This window comes from Staurois parvus, unplaced genomic scaffold (genome assembly GCF_062004578.1).
Source record: "Staurois parvus isolate SC_StPar_1 unplaced genomic scaffold, SC_StPar_1.0 ptg000706l, whole genome shotgun sequence".
NCBI lineage: Eukaryota > Metazoa > Chordata > Amphibia > Anura > Ranidae > Staurois > Staurois parvus.
Genome location: NW_028318502.1, coordinates 141,253 through 168,822, shown reverse-complemented (window position 1 = coordinate 168,822; position 27,570 = coordinate 141,253). Strand labels below are relative to the sequence as shown.

Below are 27,570 nucleotides of genomic sequence, written 5' to 3'. Positions count from 1 at the left end.
TAACTCAATTCCATAACACATATATACACAAAATGACCCCATTCATGAACAGGCACATTAATTAATACATCTTAAAAGAAAATCTCTATACATCCTAATTATGAACCTCCATAGCAAATAATATAAACAGAAAACAAATGATTTCTTACTTCTCTTTCCCAGAGATCAGGATTACTAATATTGGTAAATATTTCAGGCACAAAGTCTGGTCCTCGAATAACTGAAATTGTTTTGCGCAAAAAATAGGTTTTATTAAAATAATTCCAAATTTGTAAAATAAGATCAGTTGGAACTTCCCCTTTCTCGTTAAAGTAGATCTCGCCTTTGTATGGGTCGGTGTAATGAAGATTTCGCACATATTTGTGCAGCTTTTCATGGAAGACAGAAATACACACATTACATATACAGTACTAAGTGTTGGACTGGAATTATAGTTTGCTTAAAAAATTACAAAAAGATGATAGAGTAAGACTTGTGCTGGTCACAGCTGAGCGGGGCGGATGGCACATACATTTAACTGTATGCTAGGTGTCCATCTGTCAGTTTTTTGTGTGGATCTCATTGGAAGTCCATGGAGTCCTGTAGACGGGTGGATATAAATGGCCTTGTGTCCGTCTACGCTCACTTACCTCTGGGTCTGATCAGGTCCATTAAAAATAGAGGAAAAAGATGGAATTGTTTTCCATTTTGGTGGAATAAATCAGAGGTAGTATGACAGTGAAGTCCATTTACACCCGACCGTCCAGAGAGCTGCCAGGGGTCTGCCTGTGTTGGCTCTGCAGACAGTGAACAGGCACAGATGAGACATCCATCCCACTCAGCTCCAATCAGAAGGGGATCTACTCACAGAGTTCCTGCTGACTGGAGCAGACTTGGCTTTGTGTGAAAGGGGCCTTACATTCAAGTCACCTGACAGTCTTTCTGTAAATGTGAATAGGAATGACTGAATGAGAACAATTATTATTATTATTATTATTATACAGTATTTATATAGCCCCAAAGGGTATGCTCAGCACTGTACAGTAACAGGGGGGACATAACATGAGACAAGACAGTAACAATACAATACACGTGGGGTTCGAGGGTCCTGCTCTTTCGAGCTTACAATCCTCTCCATCCAAGAGAAACAGAAGTATCTGGTAGCTGCTCACCAAATACGTGACACATTTCTGTCATTACATCATTACCTATAGGAGATTGCATTGTCATATTCTTCACATCATGGACCTGTGGCTCTGCCGTTAACCCTTTCTTATTCTCATAACTGTGAGTCTGTGGCTCCTCCTTAAATACAGGGACATTTTCCAGAATACACTCACCCACCAAGGTGGCACCATAGTTGTCAAACCTCTGGTCTTGACTCAATGAGCCCCTCGGAGGTGTCCATCTGCTGCACCAGACATGGTTTCTAGGGGAGATAACAGTTTCCTCTGTGGCCACCCCTTCCACACTTACTACAGCATTTTGTCTGCATTCCCAGCAGCAATAAACTTCACAATTTCGTCATTGGTACTAAAAATGAATGATGGGCTGAGCACCGTCCTGTTCCGTTTGCGGTTGAACATCCGAACTTACAGAATTTTCGTCTCATTTTATGAACTGTGAACACAAACAATTTACTAAGCAGTATCCTACTGCATCTGAGTATGTGCTAAGATATCGCTCAGTTACTAAAATACCACATGAGTTACTGTATATTATGTCATGCAACATTTTAGTAGTAAAACATTCATTCATGTTTCAGCTGTCAGTGGGGTTCCCCTCTGACAGCTGAATGTAAAAAGAATTGTTGGCATTGCCCGACAATTAAAACATTTTCTTTTTTTTTTAAAACAGCATGGGGTCCCCCCTCCCATCCATTCCAAGCCCTTTGGGTCTGAGGGAAACCTCTGCATTAAAATAAAAAAAAATTTTTGGGGGTTCCCAACATCCATACCAGACCCTGGCACCATACCCCCCCAAAGCACCCCATGTTGTGGGGGTCTTCGGGCGGGGGGCTTATCAGAATCTGGAAGCACCCTTTAACAAGGGGGTCCCCAGATCTGCCCCCCCCCATGTGAATGAGTATGCGGTACATGGGAACGCTACCCATTCACAAAAAAAGTCTAGTGTAAAAAAAAGACAGGAGACAGTCTTTCACAAGTTCATTATTAAAAATAAAAAAAAGTCCCCCCAAGTAGATCCAACATCAGTCACGATGCCCTCCGCTGCTACCCTGACAGCTGTACCCCCCAAAGACAGTTCTTAAATGCTGTCATGATGTTACAAGGGGGAGGTATTCACCCCACCCCCTTGTGATGTCATCCTGCCCTGTGATTGGTCAAAGCATTGCACCTGATCTGTGGTCAGGTGTATTGCTTTAATCAGTCACAATGCTCTGCCAGGGCGCAGTGCACTGTGGGGCATGGCGGGCGAACACACAAGGGGCCCATGTTCGAGTGGAATCACATTTGCACCAGCATGTTTAACTCTTACCTCCCCACTATACAGAACACTGTAAAGAGGCAAGTCTCTCTCAGGATAGTCAGCGGGTCTCCCAGCTGGATCACTCCCACTTCACTGTGAATAGGATCACTACCATCCTCTTTAGTCATTGTATTTGCAGTCCCAGTACTCATTTTATCAAAGATAGGCTTACCCATCACCACAGTGAGTGTTGCACTCTTCATTCACTATGCTCAGTCTGGAATGACTCCTCTACTCCTCTGGGATCTGCCATTCCACCCAACCAGCCATAAGGTGAACAAGCAGCAGGACTCACATGCTCTTTGGCACCCCCTACAGGCACAACAGGAATCTGCTGACTTTTGCCAGAGGCAGCAAGCAACATTTTTCCATGAGAAGCTGAGCTGGTTACCATAGACCTCTACCCTGCCAGGTTACCTTGTAGAGCATCTATTGAGGGGCACAGTAATAATAGATATTCTTAGACTGATGGAACAAAAGCAGTTCAGCTAAGGTCTGGGTAAGAGCCAAATGAGAAATCCAACAAGGTGAAATCATATATGGGGGAGAGGGGGGATCCCACATCGTTTTTTATCTATTTTTTTTTTTTAAATTGTTAAGTAATACCAACAATTCTTTTGACATTCAGTTGTCAGTTGGGAACCCCACTGACAGCTGAAACATGAATGAATGTTTTACTACTAAAATACCAGATGACTTAACAAAATAACTCATGCAGTATATAGCAACTGAGTGGTATCTTATCACATACTCAGATGCGGTAAGATACCACTCAGTATGTTGTTCAGTTCGTGTTCAAAGTTTGCAGTCGAACATTCTGTTGGTTCGGATGTTCGACACAAACTGAACAAGGTGGTGTTCGGCTCATCACTATAAACCAACGTGCCAGTGGCGGATCAGCAGAGATTGTATGCACTAGGGAGAATGTAGTGTAATTTATCTGGAGAACTATACCGGCGAGTTATTGTGTGTATTCCATGTATAGTTTATAGGTTAAGCAAAAGCTTATGATTATATTTTTTCTGAGTGTGAGCTTTAGTTTCTTCTCCCATTCTGCAAGGGAATAAAGTTTTCGTGCTGTAATGTGTGAATGAAATATTCCATACAGAAGAGATATGGGGTGATCCGATAGATAATTTGAGTAGCATATCTGTAGATAGTTGTTTATGTTTAGAGATACACTATATTGCCAAACGTATTAGCCCCGCCCTCCAAATCATGTGATTTTGGTGTTCCAATCCCCTCCATGGACACAGGTGTATAAAATCAAGCACCTAGGCATGCAGACTGCTTCTACAAACATTGGTGAAAGAATGGGTCGCTCTCAGGAGCTCAGTGACTCCAAGCGTGGTCCCGTGATAGGTGGCCACCTGTGCAATAAGTCCATCCGTGACATTTCCTCGCTACTAACTATTCCACGCTCAACTGTTTGTTATAATCCCACTAAGTGAAAACAAATGGGAACAACAGCAACTCAGCCACCAAGTGGTAGGCCACGTAAAATGACAGAGTGGGGTCAGCCCATGCTGAAGTGCATAGAGTGCAGAAGTTGTCAACTGTCTGAAGAGTCAATAGCTAAAGACCTCCAAACTTGGTGTGGCCTTCAGATGAGCCCAACAACAGTGCATAGAGAGCTTCATGGAATGGGTTTACATGGCTGAGCAGCTGCATTCAAGCCTTCCATCACCAAGTGCAATGCAAAGCGTCAGATGCCGTGGTGTAAAGCATGCCACCACTGGACTCTAGAGCAGTGGAGACATGTTCTCTGGAGTATTGAATCATGCTTCTCTGTCTGTCAATCCAATGGATGTGGGTTTAGTGGTTGCCAGGAGAACGGTACTTGCCTGACTGCATTGTGCCAAGTGTAAAGTTTGGTGGAGGGGGATTATGGTGCGGGTTTGTTTTTCAGGTATTAAGTTTGACCCTTTAGTTCCAGTGAAAGTAACTCTTAAGGAGTCAGCATACCAAGACGGCTCTGAGCAAAGACAGTGGGCATTCAAGGCCACTCAGCCATGCCTGCACACCTGTCAAATTAGGACCTAAAATCATGGGCACAGCACATGATTGCTGCATGCTAGTATGCAAAGTGTGGATGCAGTGGAGCAAAGCACACCACCACTGGACTCTAGAGCTGTGGAGACGTATTCTCTGGAGTGACCAATCATGCTTCTCTGTCTGGCAATCCGATGGACATGTCTGGGTTTGGCGGTTGCCAAGAGAACAGTACTTGCCTGACTGCATTGTGCCAAGTGTAAAGTTTGGTGGAGGGGGGATTATGGTGTGGGGTTGTTTTTCAGGGGTTGGGTTTTGCCCCCTAGTTCCAGTGAAGGAAACTCCTAAGGCACCAGCATACCAAGACATTTTGGACAATTTCATGCTCCCAACTTTGTGGGAAGAGTTTGGGGATGGCCCCTTCCTGTTCCAACATGACTGAGCATCAGTGCACAAAGCAAGGTCCATAAACACATGGATGAGTTAGTTTGGGGTGGAGGAAATTGACTGGCCTGCACAAAGTCCTGACCTCAACTCGATAGAACACCTTTGGGATGAATTAGAGCGGAGACTGTGAGCCAGGACATCTTTTCCAACACTCCTGAACCTTGTGAGCAGCCTTCCCAGAAGAGTTGAAGCTGTTGTAGCCCTGGTACAATTTTGTAATTGTACGTAATGATCCTTGGTATAGGCACTATTTAAGAAGGGTCAGAGGTCTCCCAGTGGAGAAATATTTGGACGTCACATGCTGACAATGAACCAGGATTGTCCAGTATTGTGGTAAGTAGATTGTAAAATTTAGACAGCTGAAATTTGGTCATAGCAGACTGCTAGATCTTTCTTTCACAAAGTTGTATTGAATTTTCAGCATAGAACATGACAGCGGTATCACTTATTGACCTTTAACAAACAGTAAGAGTAATAACAATAAGGCCAAGATATCAAATACAAAACGTGACAATGAGGTTACATCTGATTTAACAGAAAAAAATTCTGTTGTTAATAAAAAAAAACGATGTGTTCTGAGTAATATATAAAAGTAAAGATATAAGTTAAGTGAACACGTTGCATGAGACCAGTATACTTCTTCTAGAGAATCCAAACATGTATTGAGAGACCAAAGGTATAAGAGTGCTCAGTGCATCTCAAGGAAGTGTTGGATTTGCCAGAAACAGATATCAATATAAAACATTTAACCAATGATGGTCAAAAAGATAGAGAAGGGGTGAAATGAAGAGGAGAGAAGACCACAATTAGGTGTATCTTTGAGGATGTCCTATCACTCCCAACTAAAGAGCCCAGGGCTCCCAGATGTTCTCAAACTGTTTAACTTTATCAACTGTGAGGGATTAGCCCAGTAGCGGGTTGTGCTTGACCCCCTGGATGAGTCATAGCATGGTGAAAGAGGCTCAGCACGACAGCAGAATCTTGGTGAATAAAATGGTGCTTTATTTACAAGGCTGGTGAACACAAGGTACATATATTCAAAAATAGCAAAACAAATAAAAACAGAAAATAAAGCCTTGCCACACTGGGCATCTAACTACAAACACAGGCCCCTATCTACCTGTCTGGATACCACCTATCGCTGCTCAGACACAGGGTGTTCACACAGTCCAAAATCACACAGATTTCCTGTCATCGCAGTATAGTTTGGTTGCTTCCCAGTCTGTCCTGCACAGCAAACTGGTTCCAGGTTGGAGCATTCTCCCTAAGCATCCTGGGAGTTTTATAGAGCTCAGAGCCCTTAACTCACTACAGCTGAGCTAATGAAATAATCAGTGAGCCAAACAGGCTGACTACACAGCACAACAGGAGAAACAGTCTGTGTAGAGCATGAACCTGGGACAAATATACCTCCCATCCTGGACACATCCCTTAGTTCATCCTGACCTCCTGTCACACAACGAAGACACTGATTTTGTCTTGAAGCGTAATCCATTTTATTTTCCGTTTTGTGGTCCTGGGCGGGACGGCAGATAGTTCCCTTGAGAAGGCAATAGTCAATTTTACTCTCAGGAGAATAAAAAAGATTATTCTCTATCTTTGGGGATATGAACCATCGGCCTATTGAGTAAAACAAACTCTGGGTTCTGAGGTGCAACACAGCCTGTAATGAATTAGGTAAAATACCTTATTCCAGGATCCATGAATATTGGGGCAGGACCACCATCTGTGGATCATAAATCCCAGGAGCTTGCAACCCTGAAAACACAGAGGGGAGTCCATTGGATAAGCTTTGGAAAGATGCATGGGTACTAAATATTGTCTAGTTTTCCTCTATCAAGGAAACATTTAAAATAACTCAAAAAGAGAAAACAAAACACATTTGTCATTTGGCCAAGTCACATTCCTCTGACAGCTCTTTCTCCCATTGCATCATGTAGGTAAGCTTAAGTGGGCTCTCGGCAAGTGACTTGTAAATGATAGAGACCCCTCCTCTCTGTTCTGAGAGCACCATTTTTCATAGGGTGACATTCGTGGGGGATGTGGTTTATCTATCCAAATTGAGTGCAAGAAGTGAGATATTTGGAGGAATCTGAACTTCTCCTGTGGAGGCATTTCAAGAGAGCTTAGACAAAAACCCAGGGATAGAGGGCCAGAGGAATTAAAGAAATGGCCAATTCTGTACAATCTCTTGTCTAACCACCATTGGAAGGCTTTAATATTTAGTCCAGGGGGAAAAGGGTGTATGGAATAGGTGATCCAAGGGGCAGAGAGAAGAGACCCAGTCAGGTTTAGGACGTTGGGAGTATACTATGGATAGCTGGGCCAGTTGTGCAGATTGATAGTACCACAAGAGGTTCAGGAGTTCAAGATCTCCATGGGACCTAGGCTGTTGGAGAACTTTTTTGGACAGGCAGTGTCCTTTCTCCTCCCAAATGTAATGGATCATTTTGGCCTGGAATTTTAGTAAGTGTGTTCTAACAACAGGGATGGGTAGGGAGCAGAAGAGATATAGTAAGTGAGGTAACAGTGTCATTTTTATTGTGTTAATACTACCGAACCATGAAAGCTCATACTTAGACTTTAGGTAGAGATCAGCCTCAAGGTTTTAAGAACATAGATGGGTAATTAATTCTATATAGTTGATCAATGCTAGGGGCTAGATGGACACCCAAATATGGAATGGTTGAAGCCCTCCAGGTGAATGGGAAGCAAGCTTTTAGGTATTCGACCTGCTCTTTGTGTGTAGTGACGGGGCAGAGTCACAGATGGGGTGCAGTTTTGTGTGTAAGTGCAGTTTTTGTTGGAGTGCGGAGACACAGTTGAACACAGCACCCTAATCATGGCTTCCCTGCTTTTTCACAGGTAAATTGCTGCTCTCATCTGCTTTCTCCACTCTAAACTGCAACCTCAACAACTTATAGACTCCTGCTATCTCTGGGTAAATTGCTGCTCTCATCTGCTTTTTCCACTCTAAACTGCAACCTCAACAACGCATATTCTTTCTGCAAATCTTAGAACAAATAGTATATACAAAATCAAAAAATCGGAATGCGCTAAATTATATAAAAAATTCATATATCGTGCAAAAAAGTCCAAACACCATAAATTCAATGTATGAAAAAATCCCCAGTGAACCAATCCATAAATTATTATTAGTGCAAAAAGTCCAACACCCCAAAGAAATTTCTTCTTAAAACGTATAAATGCACCGTGCTCAATCCACCACCAGATGAATGGAATAAACTCACCAGAGCTCAATGCTGATCAAATTATAAATCAGCACAAGCGTATTTGCTCTGGGAGCGATGAGAGAATCCAAATCAAGAAGCAACACTCTGTAGTTTGAAATCATCCAGATACCAGGAGCAATACTCTGCAGCCACTCTGAAGTATGGCCAGGACCCTTTATATATCGATCATCTTCCAAATATATGGCAATATCACTCAGAAATAAAGGAAAGGCATGATGGTGCAGTAAGTAAAAACCGTTTGTATTTATTAAAATCTCATCTTACTCACAAATCAAGTGTCCACCTGACACTGGTATAAAAAGCGGCAGGATACAAGGAATGGACGAACTCTGTTCACCGCGGACACCTCGCCGACAGCTGCAGGGAACGTCCTGAACGTCACGGAGTCACGTCAAGGTGGTGCCCCATATATGGCCTATTTCTTTAACTCTCAGGACCCAGGGCCTAACCCTTTAGTGTTTGATGACATCTAGAATCTCCTCCTCTGTAAAAGGCTGTTCAAGACTGTTACGATACCTGGTTGTTAATTTTGGGAGGGGTATATTGTCCAAGAAGGAGGTAATGAAGGGTTGGTATTCAGAATTTTAAGCCTTATAAAGACTTGTATAGAAATCATGAAAGGCAAGGCTTCCCATGGAGGTGCATATTTTATGTAGTGAAAATCAGGGGGTTTTGGTTGTCAATCTAGCCACCAATATTGACCCTATCTTGTCACGCTCATAGTAAAAACACAGTGAAGCGCCTTTTCCAACTCTGTGGTCAGTTCTTTGTTCAGGGATAATCTAACTGAATCTAGTTTGGCTAGGGATTCCTTTGTTGGGTTATGTTTAAAGCTGATACATTTAAATTCCCCTTCTAGCCTAAGCCGATCCGCTTGGTGCTTTTTCTTAATTTGAGAAGCTAGTTGGATCAACCGTTCTCTAATGACAACTTTGTGTTTTGCCTATAGAGTCTCTGCTGAAGTCCATTCAAAACTGTTCAAAAGGAAATATTCCCCCAAAGCCCCTTCAATCTCCACCTTCCTTACGTGGTCACTAAACAGGGATTCATTAAGTCTCCATTGTAGTGGGCCTCAAGGACCTGCTGCTTGTTGCAAATCTATCTGTACCAGAGAATGGTCAGAGCATGTCGTGTCTCTGATAAAGTCTTTGGAGATCAAAGGGATCTTGGGGACTTGGATAAAGTTATGATCAATCCTAGTAAAGGACTTATGTAGACAGAAAAAACGAGTACCTGGAGGTGGGGTGTAACTCATACCAAATATCTATTAGACCCTAGGAGTCAGATTTTGTTTAGGTGGCCTCTTTAAGTGTGGAGAGGACAACTGCGATTTATCAAGGCTTTGATCCAAAGGGATATTGGAGTCTTTGCCATAGATAACAGTTCCCTCAGCATGTGGGGCAAGAGCTCACATCATCAAGGTAAAGAATCAGGTTTGACCCTGGTTCGGGGCATAGTAGGAGATAAGAGTGAATAATGTGCCTTCTAGGGTGTCTTTAAGAAGTAGATAACGGCTCTCCGGGTCCTCAATTTCTAGTGTGGGGGTGAAGGAAACCCTTGGAGCATACAATAGCTACTCCTGGGATATTTAGCGTGGATAAATGATGGGTTATATCTTCTGGGAAAGCGTGTTTCCTGTAGAAGGAGGACATCAATTTTTTGAGAGTGGTAGTGTAAAAAGGCTTTACACTGTTTCAGGGGTGAATTCAAGCTCCGGGGGGTTGTGGGTTACTAGTAGCCATGTTGTAGAGAATAGGGGGTCACTATCAATATATCGTCACTTACCGAGCAAGCTCCCAAGCCACTAACAGGGAAACTCTTATTCTGGGTCCTGGGTCCAGGTCCCAGTAGGAGGCGATGAAGGATGTCCAACCTGTTATCAAAGAAAGTAGATAAAGAAAAGCAGAAAGAGGGGAAAAAGAGAGAGAATGTTAAGAACCCAAAATCAAACTCAAGGACAGGCAGGAAGCTGCCTAACCCTGTCCAAAATCCTGCATTTCACATCATTCCCCTGGAAGGGGAGCGAACATCTGACTCGTGTGAGCTCAGTGTCCAAGCTTATGAAGCAGTTGGAGGAGCATGGTTACCTCTCCAGCCTAGGAATAGCCCTCGGCATACAAAACTGCCCTTAAGCTATAAAAATTAATAAACTGAGAACTATAGGACTAACATCTTGGAGTATACACAAGTAAACTGTAAAGACTGCATAAATAGGTCTACTGGCAAATTCAAAGGGATAGCCCAAAATATTGTCTAATGCAAAAAGAAAGTTCACACAAGAGGTCTCGGATCAGCTTCTTCCAGAATTCATTGGAGACCAAAGTGAATTTCCCTGATGGGAATCAAATGAGATGAAAGGTGTTTCTGAAGATGGAAAACAAAAGTAGTGTTCCAGTGGTTAGGACATTATATTGGAGGCATCCTCAATAAACGAGGGTGAGAGTCCCTGGATTTCTTGGTTTGTGACTTTTGCTAGACAGGAGTTAATAGGCTAGAAGGTGTGGGCCATTTGGAGGCTTCTGAGCTCTTGAAAAGCACTGATTCGTCTTCCTGGAATGAAGAAAATGAGTATTGCTTACTTCGATACTATAAGTGTAGGCGGAATGGAAAGGCCCACTAGTATTTGATTGCTTTTTGTGACAGCGCCATCAGGAGAGGTTTGAGCAATCTCCTCTTTTGAATGGTAATGGGGAATATTTGCACAAAGATCTGAACAGGATGGCCTTGGATTGTTATAGGGTAAGTGGATCATATTAGCTTCATAATTTCTTCCTTCACTGAGTGAACGTGTGGCTTAACCACTATGTCTCTGAGGAGACCATCTGCTCAGGGAGGCTGTAAGTCTCTGTGGGTCCTATACAATTCCAGTCGGTGCTCAGGTATGTGAGGAAAGAGGTCCTTGATGAAAGTAAGGATCATGGATTAAGTCTTTGAAAGATTCCAGGAGGCCTCTGATCCTAAAATTGTAGCAGAAAGACCTGCTTTCAAGGTCATCGATTTTAGCTAGAGCTGCAGTTATTCCTGTAACTCCTGTATGCGGGAGGTTTTTTGGTTTGGCCTGGAAGACCATTAAGTCCAGTTTCTGTTCAATGACGTCAATACGGCAGCCTAGATTTTGTAGATCTGCCTTTATATCCTTGGCTATCTGCGCTGCCATGTGGGAAAGGCCAGGGTCTAAAAGCTCTGAGAACTTATTATTAAATATGAGAGTTGTGTCCATATAGTGCCGTTCTGGGATTTGTTGTGCAGCCAATGGAGTATTAGGGCTAGAGGGAGTCCCTGGTAGTGATGGGGGGGGGGGGGTGATGGGTGCCCAATGTGCATTCCAGGAGGGATTCAGTGGAGGCCGGAGATGGTACAGAGAATGGGGGGGGGTAATAACATGTAGCCCACCAACAATGTGCGGGGATTGTGGCAGGGATTCATTGTCTGCTATGTAGTCCTCTCTCGCAATGTCCTCCATGGCCTGTGGTATGGCAGCCATCTTGGGAGACTCGGTCTCCAAAACGCAGGCTCCCAGCTGATGGGAAAGGATTCTTTGGGACATTTCTCTAGGCATAGGGGATTGCCTCTGGATTTACCTAAATATCGGTGTGCTCTCTGGAGGGATTAGCGCTGTGTGTAGCGGCCATAATGGGGCAGAATTGGCTGGAGCGGGACCGAGCTCCTTGACTAAGTGGCCATCTTGGCAGTTGCTGCGCATGCGCCTTTAGACTGCTAGATCTTAAGCATCAAAGGGAAAAATGCATACTGTTTAATTCAATTAATGTAATATAAGGTAATGCTGATCCTCCTTGTTCTTTCTATTAGGTCAAAAGGCAGTGTCAAAACTTGAGTCATTTGCCCTTCCAAATTGATGTGATTGGAGAACATCATATATATGTGATTTTGCATTTCCGGGTAGGGGGCGCAGCCATTTGCGGTCGCAGCTGTCAATCACCAGGCCCCAGCTGGTAATTACTCACCGGCACCCAGTGATTTCCGAGGATCTCTGACGGGGAGAAGGACTGTTTTGTTTACTAACAGTTCTCTTCCCTGTCAGCTCAGGCACACTGCACAGCACAGCCATCCAGAGCAGTGTGCTTACAGTAAAGCACCCCCCCCCCGCCACCTAGTAAAACGCTCCCAGCACACAGTTAACCCTTTGATCACCCCTCATGTTAACTCCTTCCTGCCCAGTGCTATTAGTACAGTGTCAGTGCTTTTTATTAGTACTGATCACTGTATTGGTGTCACTGGGGATGTCAGTGACACCAAGTCAATTCCCCCCAGTGTCAGAATGTCCGCTGCAGTCGCTGATCACCGTCATTACTAATAAAAATGAAAAAAAAAATCCAATATCTATATCGCCATTTGTAAACACTATAACTTTCACGTAAACCAATTAATTTACACGTATAGAGCAGAATACATTTTGGTGTAAATTTATGACAACATTTTATTTTTTTAAATATTTTACTGGACATGTTCAAAAACATTGTTTTTTTTTTCTCAAAATTGTCAGTCTATTTTTTTTGTATAGCACAAAAAATAAAAAATGCACAGGCAATCAAATACCACCAAAAGAAAGCTCAATTTGTGGGTAAAAAAGGACATAAATTTCCTTTGGGTGCGACATTGCATGACCGCACAATTGTCAGTTAACCTCCTCGGCGGTATGATTCTTTCCGATTTTTTGTGCTGAAAGCGGTACCATTATTTTGCATGGAAATATGTATTTTTTTATTGTCGGCCTGTAATTTTTAGGAATAACTCACTGAAATCTGTCCGAACAAGAGTCTAGTAAACATTCCGGATATGATAAAATTTGAAACACAAAATCATAAATTATAATTTAATAAATAATCATTAAAAATAATAATATAATAATAATAAATGTAATTCAATAATATAATCAAACCAAAAACACTGAAATTTGAAATACAGAGGCAAATTCGCACATCGCTGAGCTCAGTCGCAGAATCGTTTTCAGTGTCTGATGAGGAATTTCCCCCACAAATCATTATCACTCAATTCTGCAAGTGGTTCTGATTTACTATCGCTGTTCTCTAACCGGTCTAAAACCGCGTCTGACCTAAAGGGACGCTTTTTGGACGCCATGGACTTTTCTCAGTTTCCAGGCAGAAAGAACAGCAAAAATGCAGGCAGGGCGCCGGACAAAGCAGTAGGGACAAAATGTATGTGAAAGGCATTGAAATAGCAATGACAGCAAAAATGAAATTTTTAAAAAAATTAAAATTTCCCGCCGGCGGCACCTGTACGTCCCGACGTCAAAGTGACCGGAACACAGAAGCCGGATGCCGGCATCGGCCGGAGGAGATGGCCGGGACGCTGGAGGGGACACATCGCGGGAGCGAAGGACAAGGTAAGTGCTGCAGGGACCCCCAGAGCAACGCCACATGGTAAGCCCGAGTGTAGCTCGGGGTTACTGCTTTTGGTATAGAATTTTACCCCGAGCTACACTCGGGAATACCGCTAAGGAGGTTAAAGTAGGGCAGAGCCCATAGCGCAAAAAATGGCCTGGTCAGGAAGGGGGGTAAACCTCTGGAGGGCGAGGGGTTAATATAGCATTAAATATTTACCGTATTTGCCGGTGTATAAGACGACTTTTCAACCCCTGAAAATCTTCTGAAAAGTCGGGGGTCGTCTTATACGCCGGTATACGGCGAGCCGGTGTGTCAGGGCGGCACTTTTTCCAGGGGCGGTGTCCTCCAACGGACACTAAGTACAGGGGTGGGCAGAGGGGCTGCTGTACCTTACCTGGCTCCGGTCTCGGTCCCACGATGATCGGGTCCAGGAAGCGCGGCTGCTCCTTCTTTCAGTTCGGCCGCTTGATGGTCGCGCGGCCGCTTGGCTCCGCCTCCTCACCGGTGATTGGGCGCCAGCGCACACAGGCGACCAATCACCGGCGAGGAGGCGGAGCCGAACGGCCCCGCGAAAATCAAGCTGCCGAACTGAAAGAAGGAGCAGCCGCTCCTCTCCCCCACTGACACCAACGATGGGGCACTATTCCTCCTCCACACTGACACCAATGATGGGGCACTATTCCTCCTCCCCACTGACACCAATGATGGGGCACTATTCCTCCCCCACTGACACCAATGATGGGGCACTATTCCTCCCCCACTGACACCAACGATGGGGCACTATTCCTCCCCCACTGACACCAATGATGGGGCACTATTCCTCCTCCCCACTGACACCAATGATGGGGCACTATTCCTCCCCCACTGACACCAATGATGGGGCACTATTCCTCCCCCACTGACACCAACGATGGGGCACTATTCCTCCCCCACTGACACCAATGATGGGGCTCTATTCCTCCCCCACTGACACCAATGATGGGGCACTTTTCTCCCCACTGATACCAATGATGGGACACTATTCTCCCCACTGACACCAATGATGGGGCACTATTCCTCCCCCACTGACACCAACCATGGGGCACTATTCCTCCTCCCCACTGACACCAACGATGGGGCACTATTCCTCCCACTGACTAATGATGGGGCACTATTCCTCCCACTGATACCAATGATGGGGTGCTATTCCTCCCACTGACACCAATGATGGGGCATGATTCCTCCCACTGATACAAATGATGAGGCACTATTTCATCCACTGACACCAATGATGGGGCACTATTCCTCCCACTGACACTAATGATGGGACACTATTCCTCACACACTGACACTACTGATGGGGCACCATTAGTGTCAGTGGGAGGAATAGTGCCTCATCATTGGTATCAGTGGGAGGAATCATGCCCCATCATTGGTGTCAGTGGGAGGAATAGCACCCCATCATTGGAATACCATACTGAAATACCATACCATATTGAAATCAAATCTGATGTTTTTTCATTTTTATTTGGTGTGCGTTGGAAGAGGGGTAGTCTTATACGGCGAGTATAGCTCAAACCCTATATTTTAACAGGAAAAGTAGGGGGTCGTCTTATACGCCGGCAAATACGGTACTTAATAAGGCAGTAATGATCATTACTTTATCACAGTCAGATCAATGAAATGATTGCCGAAAATGCTTGTATTGGTCATTTTTTTTCTTTAGTGTAATAATTACTCTAAATAGGGAAAAAAATTAAAATAACCAATGCCAGCATTTCATTCATCTAACTTTAGAATGGATTGGACACAACTTCTCTTTGTTTGGACTTTAATTTTGTGAAAACTGGTAATTTGATTTCCTGGCATTGGATCCGTGTGCCACCCCAACTTGGAACGGATGCAGGAGGGGGCCTTGTTTGACAGCGGCCGGCTCTCCTTCCCATTCAGGTTGTGACCCCGGTGAGATTTAATGGACCAGCCTATAACTTGCGAGGAGATTCAGAACGCCTTAAAAACCTTAGCTCCACATAAATCACCAGGGTCGGACGGCTGTCCTCATGCTTATTATAAAGCTTTCCCTGACCTTCTGATTCCACATATGGCTCATTATTTGAATTATTTACAAGATGGGGCGTGGTACCTTGTGATGAAAATAAAGCGTTAGTGTCATTCCTAAGCCTAATAAAGATACTACTGCAGTTCCTTGATTAACTGCGATCCAGGGGCGGACTGACAACTCATGGGGCCCCCGGGCAATAGGGGATCATGAGGCCCCTGTGTCCTTTCCCAAACTCAAAAAAGCCTATGAAAAAGGTACCAGGGGCATCTCATGAGGCCCCTTACTGACCCCGGGCCCTCGGGCAGTGCCCGAGTTTCCAAATGGTCAGTCCGCCCCTGCTGCAATCTTCTCACTTAAATTCTGGCTTCACACCTTAATACGTTTCTGGCTCATTATATTCATGATGATCAATCAGGGTTCATTAGAGGTCATCAAACTCTTGATCAAATTCGGTGAACCTTGGCACTACTGTCTGCTGTAGAATCTAGTTGGGACAATTCCTTGCCGAGGGAAATCCTGCTGTTGTCTCTAGATCTCCATAAAGCTTTTGATAGTCTGACTTGGGACTATTTATTTCAGATGTTGAGTACATACGTGTTCGGCTCCTCGTTCCTGACTCTTTTGCAAGCTTTATATTGTAACTCCTCAGCTCAGGTTTCTATTCATGGGTATAAATCGGCTCCTTTGCCTATTGGGAGAGGCACTAGACAGGCTTGCCCCCTTTCCCCTTTACTTTTTGCATTAGCAATGGAACCCCTTGCTATTGCAATTTGTTCTGACCCTGCTATTTCAGGTATGTATTGCAGCCAACAAGATCACAAATGTGCCTTGTTTGCTGATGATATCCTCATGTATGTGTTTGCTCCTCAAGTGTCCTTGCCTAATCTATTAACTTTGCTTCACCGATTCTCTATGGCCTCGGGTCTCACCCTGAATTCCTCTAAAACAAGTGCTTTAAATATTTCTTTACCTCCATCGGAGGTTCAGTATCTTCGGGACAACTTTGATTTTCAATGGACCCCTCTCTCCCTCCCCTATTTGGGGATTCATCTTATGGGCTCTATTTCAACATTATATCATGCTAATTATCCCCCTCTTTTTAAACATCTCAAGATTGAACTGCATAATTGGGCAGACCTCCCTCTATCCTGGTTTGGTAGAATCAATTCCATTAAAATTACGTTTCTACCAAGACTGCTATATTATTTTTGGACTTTACCAATTGCGGTCCCCAGAGGGGAAATCTTACACTTACAATCTGACATCTCTAGATTTGTATGGGGAGGCAAGCGTCCTCGGGTCAATAATTCGACTTTATATTATCAGAAAAAGCATGGTGGTTTTGAACTCCCTAATCTTATGACTTATTTTCATGCGGCCCAAGTAATGCAGCTCTCCTACTCTACAGCCAAGGGCTATATACCTCAATGGGTTAGCATCAAGGCCCTATCTTGTCAGCCTTATACTCCCTTATGTGGCTTCCCAGTCAGTGTCCTCCCGTCTTTTGTCCTACATTATCCTACTCTATAGCGATCTGGGACAGGTGGCGGACCCGTACGTCTTTATTTTCCCCACATACCCCTCTGGCCCCAGTCTTTTGTAACCCTGAAGTTACACCTGGTTTAATGCCATCTGTGTTTCAATGGTGGATCAATAAGGACTTTTTACGTATTGGGGATTATTTGGAGGGGCTTCATCCATATTCTTTCCAATATTTTTGGACTAAATGCCAATTGCCTTCTAGCGGACTGTTTCACTATAATCAAATTATGTCTTATATCGCTAGCAAGCATGAATTACTGATGGAACCCCATACGCTAACCTCTCTGAAAGTCTCTTGTAGGGCTTCTGGGGCAGTGAAAGGTCATCTATCTATTACATATGCTTCCCTTATTGATCCCAACTCTAAACTGTATTATATGATACAATGGGAAAAAGATCTAAATATTTTTCTGGAGTTGGACGCTTGGCGAGATATGACTAATGCTTTATCTAAAATCTTGATTAATACTACGCTTATTGAATCTAACTACAAAATACTTCTCTGTTGGCATTTAGTCCCTACATGTCTTGCTAAAATGTACCTATCCACGTCACCCATCTGTTTTCGACATTGTGGACGGGAGGGCACTATGCTCCACATATGGTGGAAGTGCCCTGTGGTAACTAGGTTTTGGATCCTTTTATTTAATTTACTCTACTCAGTAACGGGAATTAATATTCGTAGGTCCCCTGAGGTGGCCCTATTTCATCAATTACCCACTGATATTCCCAAGAAATTGATTCTTTATGTGTGTGAAGGAGCATGGAGAGGACCAAGCTGGAGGAAAGGCCAGATTCCACAGGTATGAGAGTAAGGGATTATACGGAGACTGAAGGGAATTGTGGGATTTTAGTCTGTCCCAAAGTGAGACGTAATGAGATGTAATTGGATTACGAAGCGTCCAACAAACTGGGTGCCTAAGCCATAGGTTAGCAACTGAGAGTGGGTCACAGTCGACCGATTCAAGGATAATCCATTGGGGGATTACGCGAGTCACATGGTACCTTGCCAGTTGTGTGAGTTGTGAGGCTTGGTAATACTTGGTAAAATCTGGCCTCCCATAAGCTTAGATCTATGTACAGTAGAGCGAGGAATAAGTGGAAGGATAAAATCCCAGATATATACATAAGCTCATCATTGCAAAATGCGAAGGAAATGTGCTGGCACTGGAATGGGTAGGACTCTGAATGGACATGTCCACCCGAGGCTGCTTCTCCCGCTATGCTCCTGAGCCTCAGGTGGATATGTATCGGCGGCCCAATGCATGCACACCTTGGCTGGCCCTCTTTTATTTTATTTTATTCTTTACTTTTATTCCCTCAGTCTTTTCTATACTTTCCGTCCTTTTTACTTCTGTCTACTATATAGGTGATATTATTTGTATCATCCTGTTTGTGGAAGATATGTTGATAATTGACTAAAAATTGACTGTGCTTAGCAATGTGTTATTCTTATTGCATATTTTTGGTCGATTTTGTTGTTTTGCTATCTACATCGTGCTTGAATGCATCGATTCATTGTTTGACATTCCACAACTCACAACGGTGGGCTTCATTTTGGGGTTTTTTTGTGTACGGTTTCTAAAAAAACTAATAAAAAATATTGAAATATAAAAACCAACCATGTACTTCATTATATTTAAAACCTTTACAGAGGAACCAAAAATTCTGGTGAGGAAATTTTCTTTATTGCCCAAAAAATTAGAATCAAAATACTTTATTAGTCCCAAAGGGAAATTATTAAATGAGAGGGAAGGCGGAGATAGCTGTCCATCTCACTTCCTGATTTTTTCCTTCACATAATTGTTATATAATATAGGATCATAGTATAATGAACATTTATTGTCCAACTTACTCTTTGCTGGAATCCATTTTGTTCAGCTTTATTTTTTTTCATGTACATCCCATGTAGAGCGTTGGCCAGAACATTTACAGCCGTGTATGGATAGGAAGGCAGAGTTGCAGAACCACGTAATAAGCGTGAAATATTTTTAACATCTGTACAAGGTTTTGCTGTGATATTATATACTTTTTTATAATAGAGGTTTTTGTTTTGGTTTGGGGAAAGGCATCGAAACTTCCTAATCCAAATATCTTCCAGGATGGGGTCAGTTAGGCAGTTGGAGAAGTTGACACCATTGGCATACATATCGATGTTAATGGATTCTTTTTGTGGCCATATCAAAACGAAGCTGCAGTGGATTGGTTTATAATGTACAGTATATATATTACTTTTACTCCATGAAGGTGGGAAAATAAATGTGATATTTCCTATAGCAGAGAGTATAAGATCATCAAGCTGAAAAAAATTTGTTGTGAAAGTTCCACACACTATGATAACCTTAGCTGCTGATTTATTAATGATCCTAGTTCTCCGAGAATCATATGCAAGATCTGTAGTGAGCTGGATGCTATAATCTGTGCAGATCCCATGCTGTCTCATCATATTACTCAGTTCTTGGGACTCATCATTACCGGTGCTATCCCATGTTAATATTCCAACCCAGTTCCACCCAAGATGCTGCAACAGTTGTATAATCGCTGTATGACGGACCCGATCGTCTGGTGTCATACGGAATAGAGTTGGACACAATTTTCCATCACTCAGGCGAGGGTCGGTGACTTGATAACTGATCTGGATAACATGTTGGAAAATATTTTAATGGGATGTTATTATTCAAACAATGAAAATATGAAAAATTTAATATATAAATGGCACACAGATCTTTTCATCATATGTATTTTTTCTGTTCATAGAGATATACTGTAAGTATATGATAGCACACAATGCCTACTTACCGTCTCCACCCTCACTTCCACCTCTTAATTCATCTACAACAACTGCTCACTCTGGGGCTGCTGTAAAACAACAAGACCCCCCGATATATACTGTACATTGTATTTAATTTGGTTACATAGAACATACAACTTCTCCAAGCTACTCTTCTACCGCTCCAGTGCAATGCCCATATAATCCTCCTTAATTGCACAAACAATCCCGCGGTTCTCTTACATAAGGCTCAAGGAATACATGTAGGCCATAAAACAAAATTGGAAGAGATGAATTCATAGATTTAGTGCAATAAAAGAGTTGATTAGTAATTAAATCATAGGCTCAGTATGCACTCAGGTGTGACCAGGTAGAGGGGTGCTTTGTACATGGCCTCTGTGGTTGTAAACCTGAAAATTGCAAAATAATATGATTTGTAGGATGAATGAAGATCAGCAGTAGAAGGCAATTGAGCTTAGTCTGTCATCTGTCTGCGCTCCCTGTCAGTAACAATCCTCTCTGGTGTTCTGAGCGGAGTAAAGCCGACACCGGGAATAAAATGGTGGCGCCCCCTTCTGTGGTGATTGGCAGGCTGTGGGAGGAGATCTGCTCCAGCCTTCCTGTTCAGCAGTGTAAAAGGGGCGTGTCCTTGCTGCTCTGTGTGTCGGTGTGACCTGTGTCCTGGACAGGGGCGGACTGACCATTTGGAAACTTGGGCACTTCCCGAGGGCCCGGGGTCAGTAGGGGGCCCCATGAGATGCCCCTGGTACCTTTTTCATAGGCTTTTTTGAGTTTGGGCAAGGACACAGGGGCCCCATGATCCCCTATTGCCCGGGGGCCCCATGAGTTGTCAGTCTGCCCCTGGTCCTGGAGAGAGAGAATGTGTGCTGCAGGATGGAGGATGTGATGGGGCTTCTGCTCTGTGATATGCAGAGTCCTTCTGGAGAGAAGAGGGAGACAGAACAAGACAGAGAGAGAGAAGGAAAGAAAGAGACAGCAAGAGACAGAAATAGACAGATAGAGAAAAAATGTGAAAGCGAGAGAGAATGAGAGAGAATGAGCTCCTGAAAGTTTATCACTTTATACCTTGTAACCAGGAAAATTGAGACTACAAGCAAGACAGAGATGAACAAGAAGGAATAATTCAATGAACAACAGGAGAATAAAGAGCAAAAACTCAAAAATGACAAAATCATATAGCGGACTAATATCATTAATCACTAATATCATTGGAGAGCATCAAAGGCTGAAGGATTCAAGCAAACTGCAACACAAGGTAGGATCATCCTGCTGAAACACCAACAGCAAACAGATACATTTATAGAAAATCATTTTTAAGCCAATTTATCCACTTATTTTTGAATTATCTTAATTCAGATTTTCAATTTTCCTTTTCACAAAATTACAAAAGAAAATAAAATACAAAATCTCGAAAAAAGGGAACCAGGCAGAAGACAAAAGCAACAAATGAACAAATGAAAATGAAAAAATCAGCAGATTAACTAAATGGAATGTACACTTCAAGACAAATAGTCAGAGGAAAGCTTGTAATTCACAAGTGAGACACATCACATGCAGATGTATACATAGGAAAGCCAAATTCAGAACTGGAGACCTCAACCCCATCCCAAAGTGGCACATACTAAGGTCATGGTAACAGAAAGAAAACTTCACATGGTCAAAAATGCGTCTACATCAGATTCCCATAAATCAGGGCAGAGATACGCAGTAAGAATGAGAATCCAGGAGGGATAGGGATAGAGGCTTGGACTATCGACTCCTACTCCATTTGCCTGACAGGTGTAAGAGAAAGTCCCCCAGAATGGGGGGGATCATTTTCCATAGTAGTTGTGGGGTCAGAGACCTTCAGGCAACCTAGGGTGTTAGCCAGGTTGGATTTAGCATACCAGGAATGTATTGGAATGTAACCATAAGTTGATTTATTTCCCGCTGGGAAAACGTATGTTTGATAAAAGCCCTCCAACGTGTGAAAAAATGTTTGGTGGGCCAAAATTTTGGACCAGGGTATTCAGTTTTTCCAGGTATAAAAGTGATTTCAGATCTTTCTTGACAGAGGATAAGGTAGGGCTGTGAGGGGATATCCAGGCCCTCAGTAACACTCTCCGAGCAGACAGATGAACCCAGGGGGGTAAAGGTTCAGGTCAGTCCGTGCTATGTGGGGCGGTAGGTATGAGTGACGGAGCACTAAAAAGACATAGTAATGGGTCGTGCGGGACATGTATGCGAGTGATGCCATAAATATAGTTGAGAATGGTGATCTAGTAGGCTTGAAAAGGTGAACAAAGCCAGAATCTGTGGAAAAGCATGGGCCTATGGGTTCCACACCAAGGACATACTGCTAGAGTGATGAGTCATTCATCAATGCTGGAATGAATGCCCTGTGAATAAGTTTAAATTGAGTTTCCCTCCATTGTTCATTAATAATGATCTTACGGATCGAGGTATAACCCGCCAGAAGCATGGAGGGGTCATCCAGTTCTGGGATGTCCTTGGACCAGCCTTGAAATAATGAGTCACATAGGGCGAGTTGCAACACAAAAGCTGTGAATATAGAGAGGATATAGAGTAGTGATTGCATTTGAGTGCTCTATCAGCGGGGGGACGAGATCCGTCCTGCCTCCCTGCAATTGTGACCGAAGAAATTGAGCCAGTTGCATGTAGTAAAACAGGTGATGCGGGGGAAGGCGGAACCGTTGGGAGATTTCCGTAAAAGGGTGAAGAGCACAGGATCTAGAATTCCAGAGGCAGGTAACAACGTGTAGTCCCTTAGATGCCCATGTGACGAAGGCCTCGTGGGCCAGACCGGGAGGAAACTGAGGATTACCAAGGATTGGGAGACGGTTAGAAATAGTAGAGGAGACGCCCATCAGCTTGCAGACTTCTTGCCACGCTATCACCGTATCACGAATGAGGGAGTTATGCTTCTACCTGGGGTGTAGCATTTTAAGGGGAGTATGCAGGACCACCGATAGATTAAGGGGGTGAACCAAGGCTGACTCAAGCGTGTAGTTGGAGTACATAGATTTATGGGACGGCCAGTATAGTCCCTGTCTAAGAAGGCAGGCCAGGTTATATAAGCGGATATTGGGGAGGCCCATTTCGCCGTCACACTTCGGCAGACAAAGCTTGTGGAGTGCAATCCTGGATCGTTTACAGCCTCACAGAAATGTTTGTAATGATTTATGCAGGGATTGAATATCTTTATACTTAAGCAATGAAGGTAAGGTTTGCAGAGAGTATAAAAGTTTTGCGAATGATACCATTTTGAAGAGATGACACCTGCCAAAAAGTGATAGCGGAAGGGTAGACCATTTATCCAATTCCTGATTGATCTTCTCAAAAATGGGGAGAAAATTGAGCAGATATAGAGACGACAGATCCCTCTCTTTCCGGATGCCCAAATAGGTGATATGATGGGAGGCTATCTAAAGCGGGGAGATTGTAATCCAAGACCTGGAATGATATGGGGTAAACGGGAGAATTTCACTTCTGGTAAAGTTTATGCGTAGGCCAGAACAAAGCTGGAAGGTGGTAAATAGATCCTGAATAACAGGAAGGTCAGTGGATACCGCGGAAGAAAAGATGAGAATGTCATCCGCAAATATAGCAGCTTTCATGGCAGCACTGCCAATTGTAATTCCGGAAAGAAGGGGATGAGAATTGAGCAGTCTGGAAAGAGGTTCAATGGCCAGGCTGAACAAGAGAGGGGAGAGGGGGCAGCCCTGGCGCGTTCCATTTTTAGATGAATAGGGTTCAGGACTGTACTCTGAGTGATTAACCTAGCCATAGGAGAGAAATACATGGAAAGAAAGAAATGCGTGATTGGACCTTGAAAACCGAATTTCCTCAAGACTATGAATAGCCAGTTGAGATTAATATTATCGAATGCTTTTTTTGCGTCAAGAGACAGAATGGCCATATCTTGAGTGAAGCTTAGCCTGTTCCAGAGCCATAATAACTTTGCAGATATGTAGAACTGTAGATCAAACCCTGCCTGAGCAGGGTTCAGGAGGCCAGGGAGTATACTCGCCAGACATGAGGCGACTATTTTGGACAAAATCTTAGCATCCACGTGAATGAGCGAGATAGGGCGATATAAATCAGGGAGAGTGGGGTCTTTGCGCTTTTTGGCCAGTAGCTTTTCAAACACTGTGGATCCCGTAGGGCGGTAAAGGCCACTCTGCCATATAGTATTGTATACTTTCAACAGGGTATGATGAACATATTTGCGAAATAGCTTTTAAAATTCAGATGAGTAGCTATCTGCGCCAGGGGCCATACAATTAGATAGGTTAGCAATGGTCGCCAGGACCTGTTCCGAAGAGATAGGTGCTTTCAGTGCATCTAATTGAGATTGGGATAGACAGGGCAAGTGAAGAGTGATTCTGCCTTTTCCATATCCAACTGTTCCTCAAAGTACAGCTGTTGGTAGAAATTTATTAATAAAGAGGATATTTCACGCGAAGAGGTCGTCAGATTTCCATTAAGCTCCATAAGTGCCATAATGTGGGTAGGAACATAGGGACCACAACAAAAGTTGCCCAAAAGTTTTCCAGCATTATTGCCGTATTTATGGAATTTCAGGGAGCGATAAGAAGTTTTAATTTGTTCCCTTTGTTTGACCCATAACCCAAAATTTCTCTTAGCTTCCTGCCATTTCTGTTTCGTTTCTGTGGATCTATTCTGGCCAAGTTCCATTTGGGCCTTCCGAAGGGTTGTGCTAGCCAGGCAGAACTGGTCCAAGGAGTGCCGGAAATATAAGATATAATTTTACCTCCGCTTTAGCTGTTTCCCAGAATAAAATGGGGTCAGTAGCATGTTCTGCATTGGTGAGGGCATAGTCATTCCAAGCATTGAGTATCATATGGTGAAAGTCCTCATTGTCCGCAAGGTAGGAGAGGAACCGCCAGGGGGGTGGGTTACCACTAGGTTGTAGATCGTCAAGGGTGACCACAAGCGGGCTGTGATCCGAGATGGCTATTTCCAAGATCTCTGAGTATCTCACCATAGGTAAAAGGGAGGAGGAGCAGAATACATAGTCAATACAGGACATGGTGTCATGTGGAGGCGAGTAATAGGTGAATTCCCTATCAGTCGGGTGAGAGAGGTGCCATACGTCGGCCATATTCAGATGGGATACAGTGTCTGCCAAGTGCGAGGAGGTGTGAGTGCAACTGGAGATCAATTTAGATCCAGTGGATTGTGAAGTTCTGTCCTCAACAGGATGCATTAGGCTATTAAAATCCCCTCCCATCAAGTGAAGGTGTTGAGGGGAATGCAAGGCCCATAGAGTAAGAGCCTGGAAAAATGGAATACCTGGGGAGTTAACAGCATAGATATTGGTAATTGCTATGTCTTTGGATGCTATAGATAGATGTGCGGGGAGTTTACGCCTCTCTTGGTCTCTATCTATTGAGCGAACAGTGTAGGACAATTGTTTATTGAAAAGGATGGCCACTCTGTTCCTGCCGTCTCATGGCCATTGTACCAATAACCTCCCCTACCCATAGTTTCTTAAGATGGTGAAGGTCAGATTCTAAAAGGTGTGTCATTTGTAGAACTGCAATGTACACTTTCAAGCGGTTTAAGTGATGTAAGATTTTCATCCGTTTGCCCGGGGAGCGTAGGCCCTTAACGTTCCAGGAGATGACCTGCATGACTCTGCAGGGATCAAGTGAGTGATATATCAAAACAATGTTCTCCGGCTAAAGGATGAAAAACAAAAAAGGATGAGCTCACCGAGCAAGCTGTCTGTAGGGAAGGAGCTCCTAAGGTGGAAAAAAATGCACCAGGGAGAGAGAAAAAAGGGAAAAAAAAAACACTAAGGGTCACAGGCCTGGTCTCCTCCTCCAAGCAGATAACAGAAATAGTGCAATAACCAGCTGTCAGTTAGAGACAATATCACAATGGGTAAACGAGAATAGGAATATAGACAAAGCAAATCAAAATGTAAAACAAAAACCTAGGAAACCAAAAAAAAATGTCTAAGGACTTAACTGTTTTGTGAGGTAAACTCCACAGTCAGAATGTCCAACTTCCAGACTCCTGCATAAATAATGGACTCACAATAGTGAGCCACATAGGGCGCCAGAAGGGATGCCAGTTGGGATGTGAGAGGAGCACTCCACCTTAGAATACTGTGTAGAAGCTGGCCACTCTGAGCTAAAGCTGGGAGCGTGATTTTGGGGAAGACAGCAGCACAGTTTAAAACCAATGCAAAGGATATGAAAACAGATCGAGCCACATTAGGAACTGAGACGGGTGCTCAGACCCAAAACATACATGAAAACATACATGAAAACCAGAGGGAGATACCCTCCCTGTGGAACCCATACAACATGACGTGTATATTAAAAAAAAAGGAAAGAGAAGAACAACATCAACGGAATGTACTTTAGACACAGTAGTTGCTGGAGGAGAACAAACCCTCCAAAGGATAAGCTAACCCATTTTGGGCTTGTCGGGTAGTTCGTTTGTGTTTGGAACTGACAGCATAGCGTCCGCTTTTGGTTGGGTGCTTCGCTGGGCTGCTTAGATGCTTGGCCGAGATACTTCCCACAGATGGGGCGTCACTGATGGTCTCATCCATAGCATGATTAGAAGACAGGTCACTGGCTAGCAGAGATTCCACGTATTGTTTAGCCACCTTAGGAGAGTTAAACGAGAGTTGATCACTGTCAGGGGAGCGTAGGCGTAACACCGCCAGATAGGCCAAAGAAAACCACAGATTATGCTGGTGAAGTAGGGAGCAAAAGATTTGCATAATTTCAACACTTCCTCAGAATAGTCAACAAAAAGCAGCAATTTGTGGTTGTCCATGGAAAATGTCCCACCTTTGCGGTAGTATTGCAGAATAAGGTGTTTATCAGCATAATTGAGGTATCTGACAATTACTGGTCTGGGTCTCAGCTGGTGGTCTGGGTCAGGGTCTTGTGGTGAACCCACCCGATGAGCCGTTTCCATAACACCGGGGTAGCGTAGGCCCAAGGCCCCAGGAATGTGGTGGTTGCAGAGTTCCATCAAAGAGGATGGTATATAGCTTTCTGGTATGATGCGCAGGTTATTCCTGTGAGCTCTGTTCTCAAAATCCTCTAATTTGTCAAGAATGAATTGCGGTATGTTACCTGATGCAATTGTTTCTCTATGGATAAAATGCGCCATTCTGCTTCCTTTAGCCTATGGATCTGGCTATGAAATCCTTGCCACAGCTGTTCTATACCTTGTTGCACCGCCTTGTCAACTGTTTCAGAGATAAATGGGGTGAGTATGCTGGCTACAGTCTGAGCAATCTTGGTGTGGGAGAAAGCGCTGTCTTCCACCTGCTGCTGAGATGGTGGAATAGGGACATCCACATGCTGTGTTTGTTGTATGGTGGTGGCCATCTTAGAAGTTACCTCCGGCCCAGAGGCAGGATCCCGCCGGGATCCCAGGAACGATCGAGGAGCAGAGCGCTCCAAATAGAGGTCTATCCAGTCCCCTAAGGTGGGGGGTATGAGAACCGCCTGAGTGACCGGTGATCTGGCTCGGTATCAGAATGCAGCAGGCAGTGGGGACTTGAGCAGCAACAGTTCACTCCATCCTCACACGGCTCCGGAAGTAACTTTCTCTACATAAAAATGGAACAGAACAAAGCAAATATCCCATACACAGATTCCATTGTATGAGCCAAAG

General features: G+C 43.7%; 1 protein-coding gene across 1 annotated transcript in view; it reads right to left on the bottom strand.

The window, feature by feature from the left end:
* Positions 1 to 27,281, bottom strand: part of LOC149445841 (vomeronasal type-2 receptor 116-like) — a 49,612-nt gene extending 22,331 nt beyond the window's left edge. Inside the window, exons 1-6 of the mRNA XM_089653307.1 lie at positions 27,024 to 27,281; positions 26,390 to 26,632; positions 24,674 to 25,198; positions 22,333 to 22,440; positions 18,964 to 19,743; positions 150 to 368 (exon numbers count right to left, since the gene is read on the bottom strand). Coding sequence (XP_089509433.1) covers positions 150 to 368; positions 18,964 to 19,743; positions 22,333 to 22,440; positions 24,674 to 25,198; positions 26,390 to 26,632; positions 27,024 to 27,281 — 2,133 coding nt within the window. The remainder of the gene's footprint in view (positions 1 to 149; positions 369 to 18,963; positions 19,744 to 22,332; positions 22,441 to 24,673; positions 25,199 to 26,389; positions 26,633 to 27,023) is intronic.
* Positions 27,282 to 27,570: the final 289 nt, after the last annotated feature.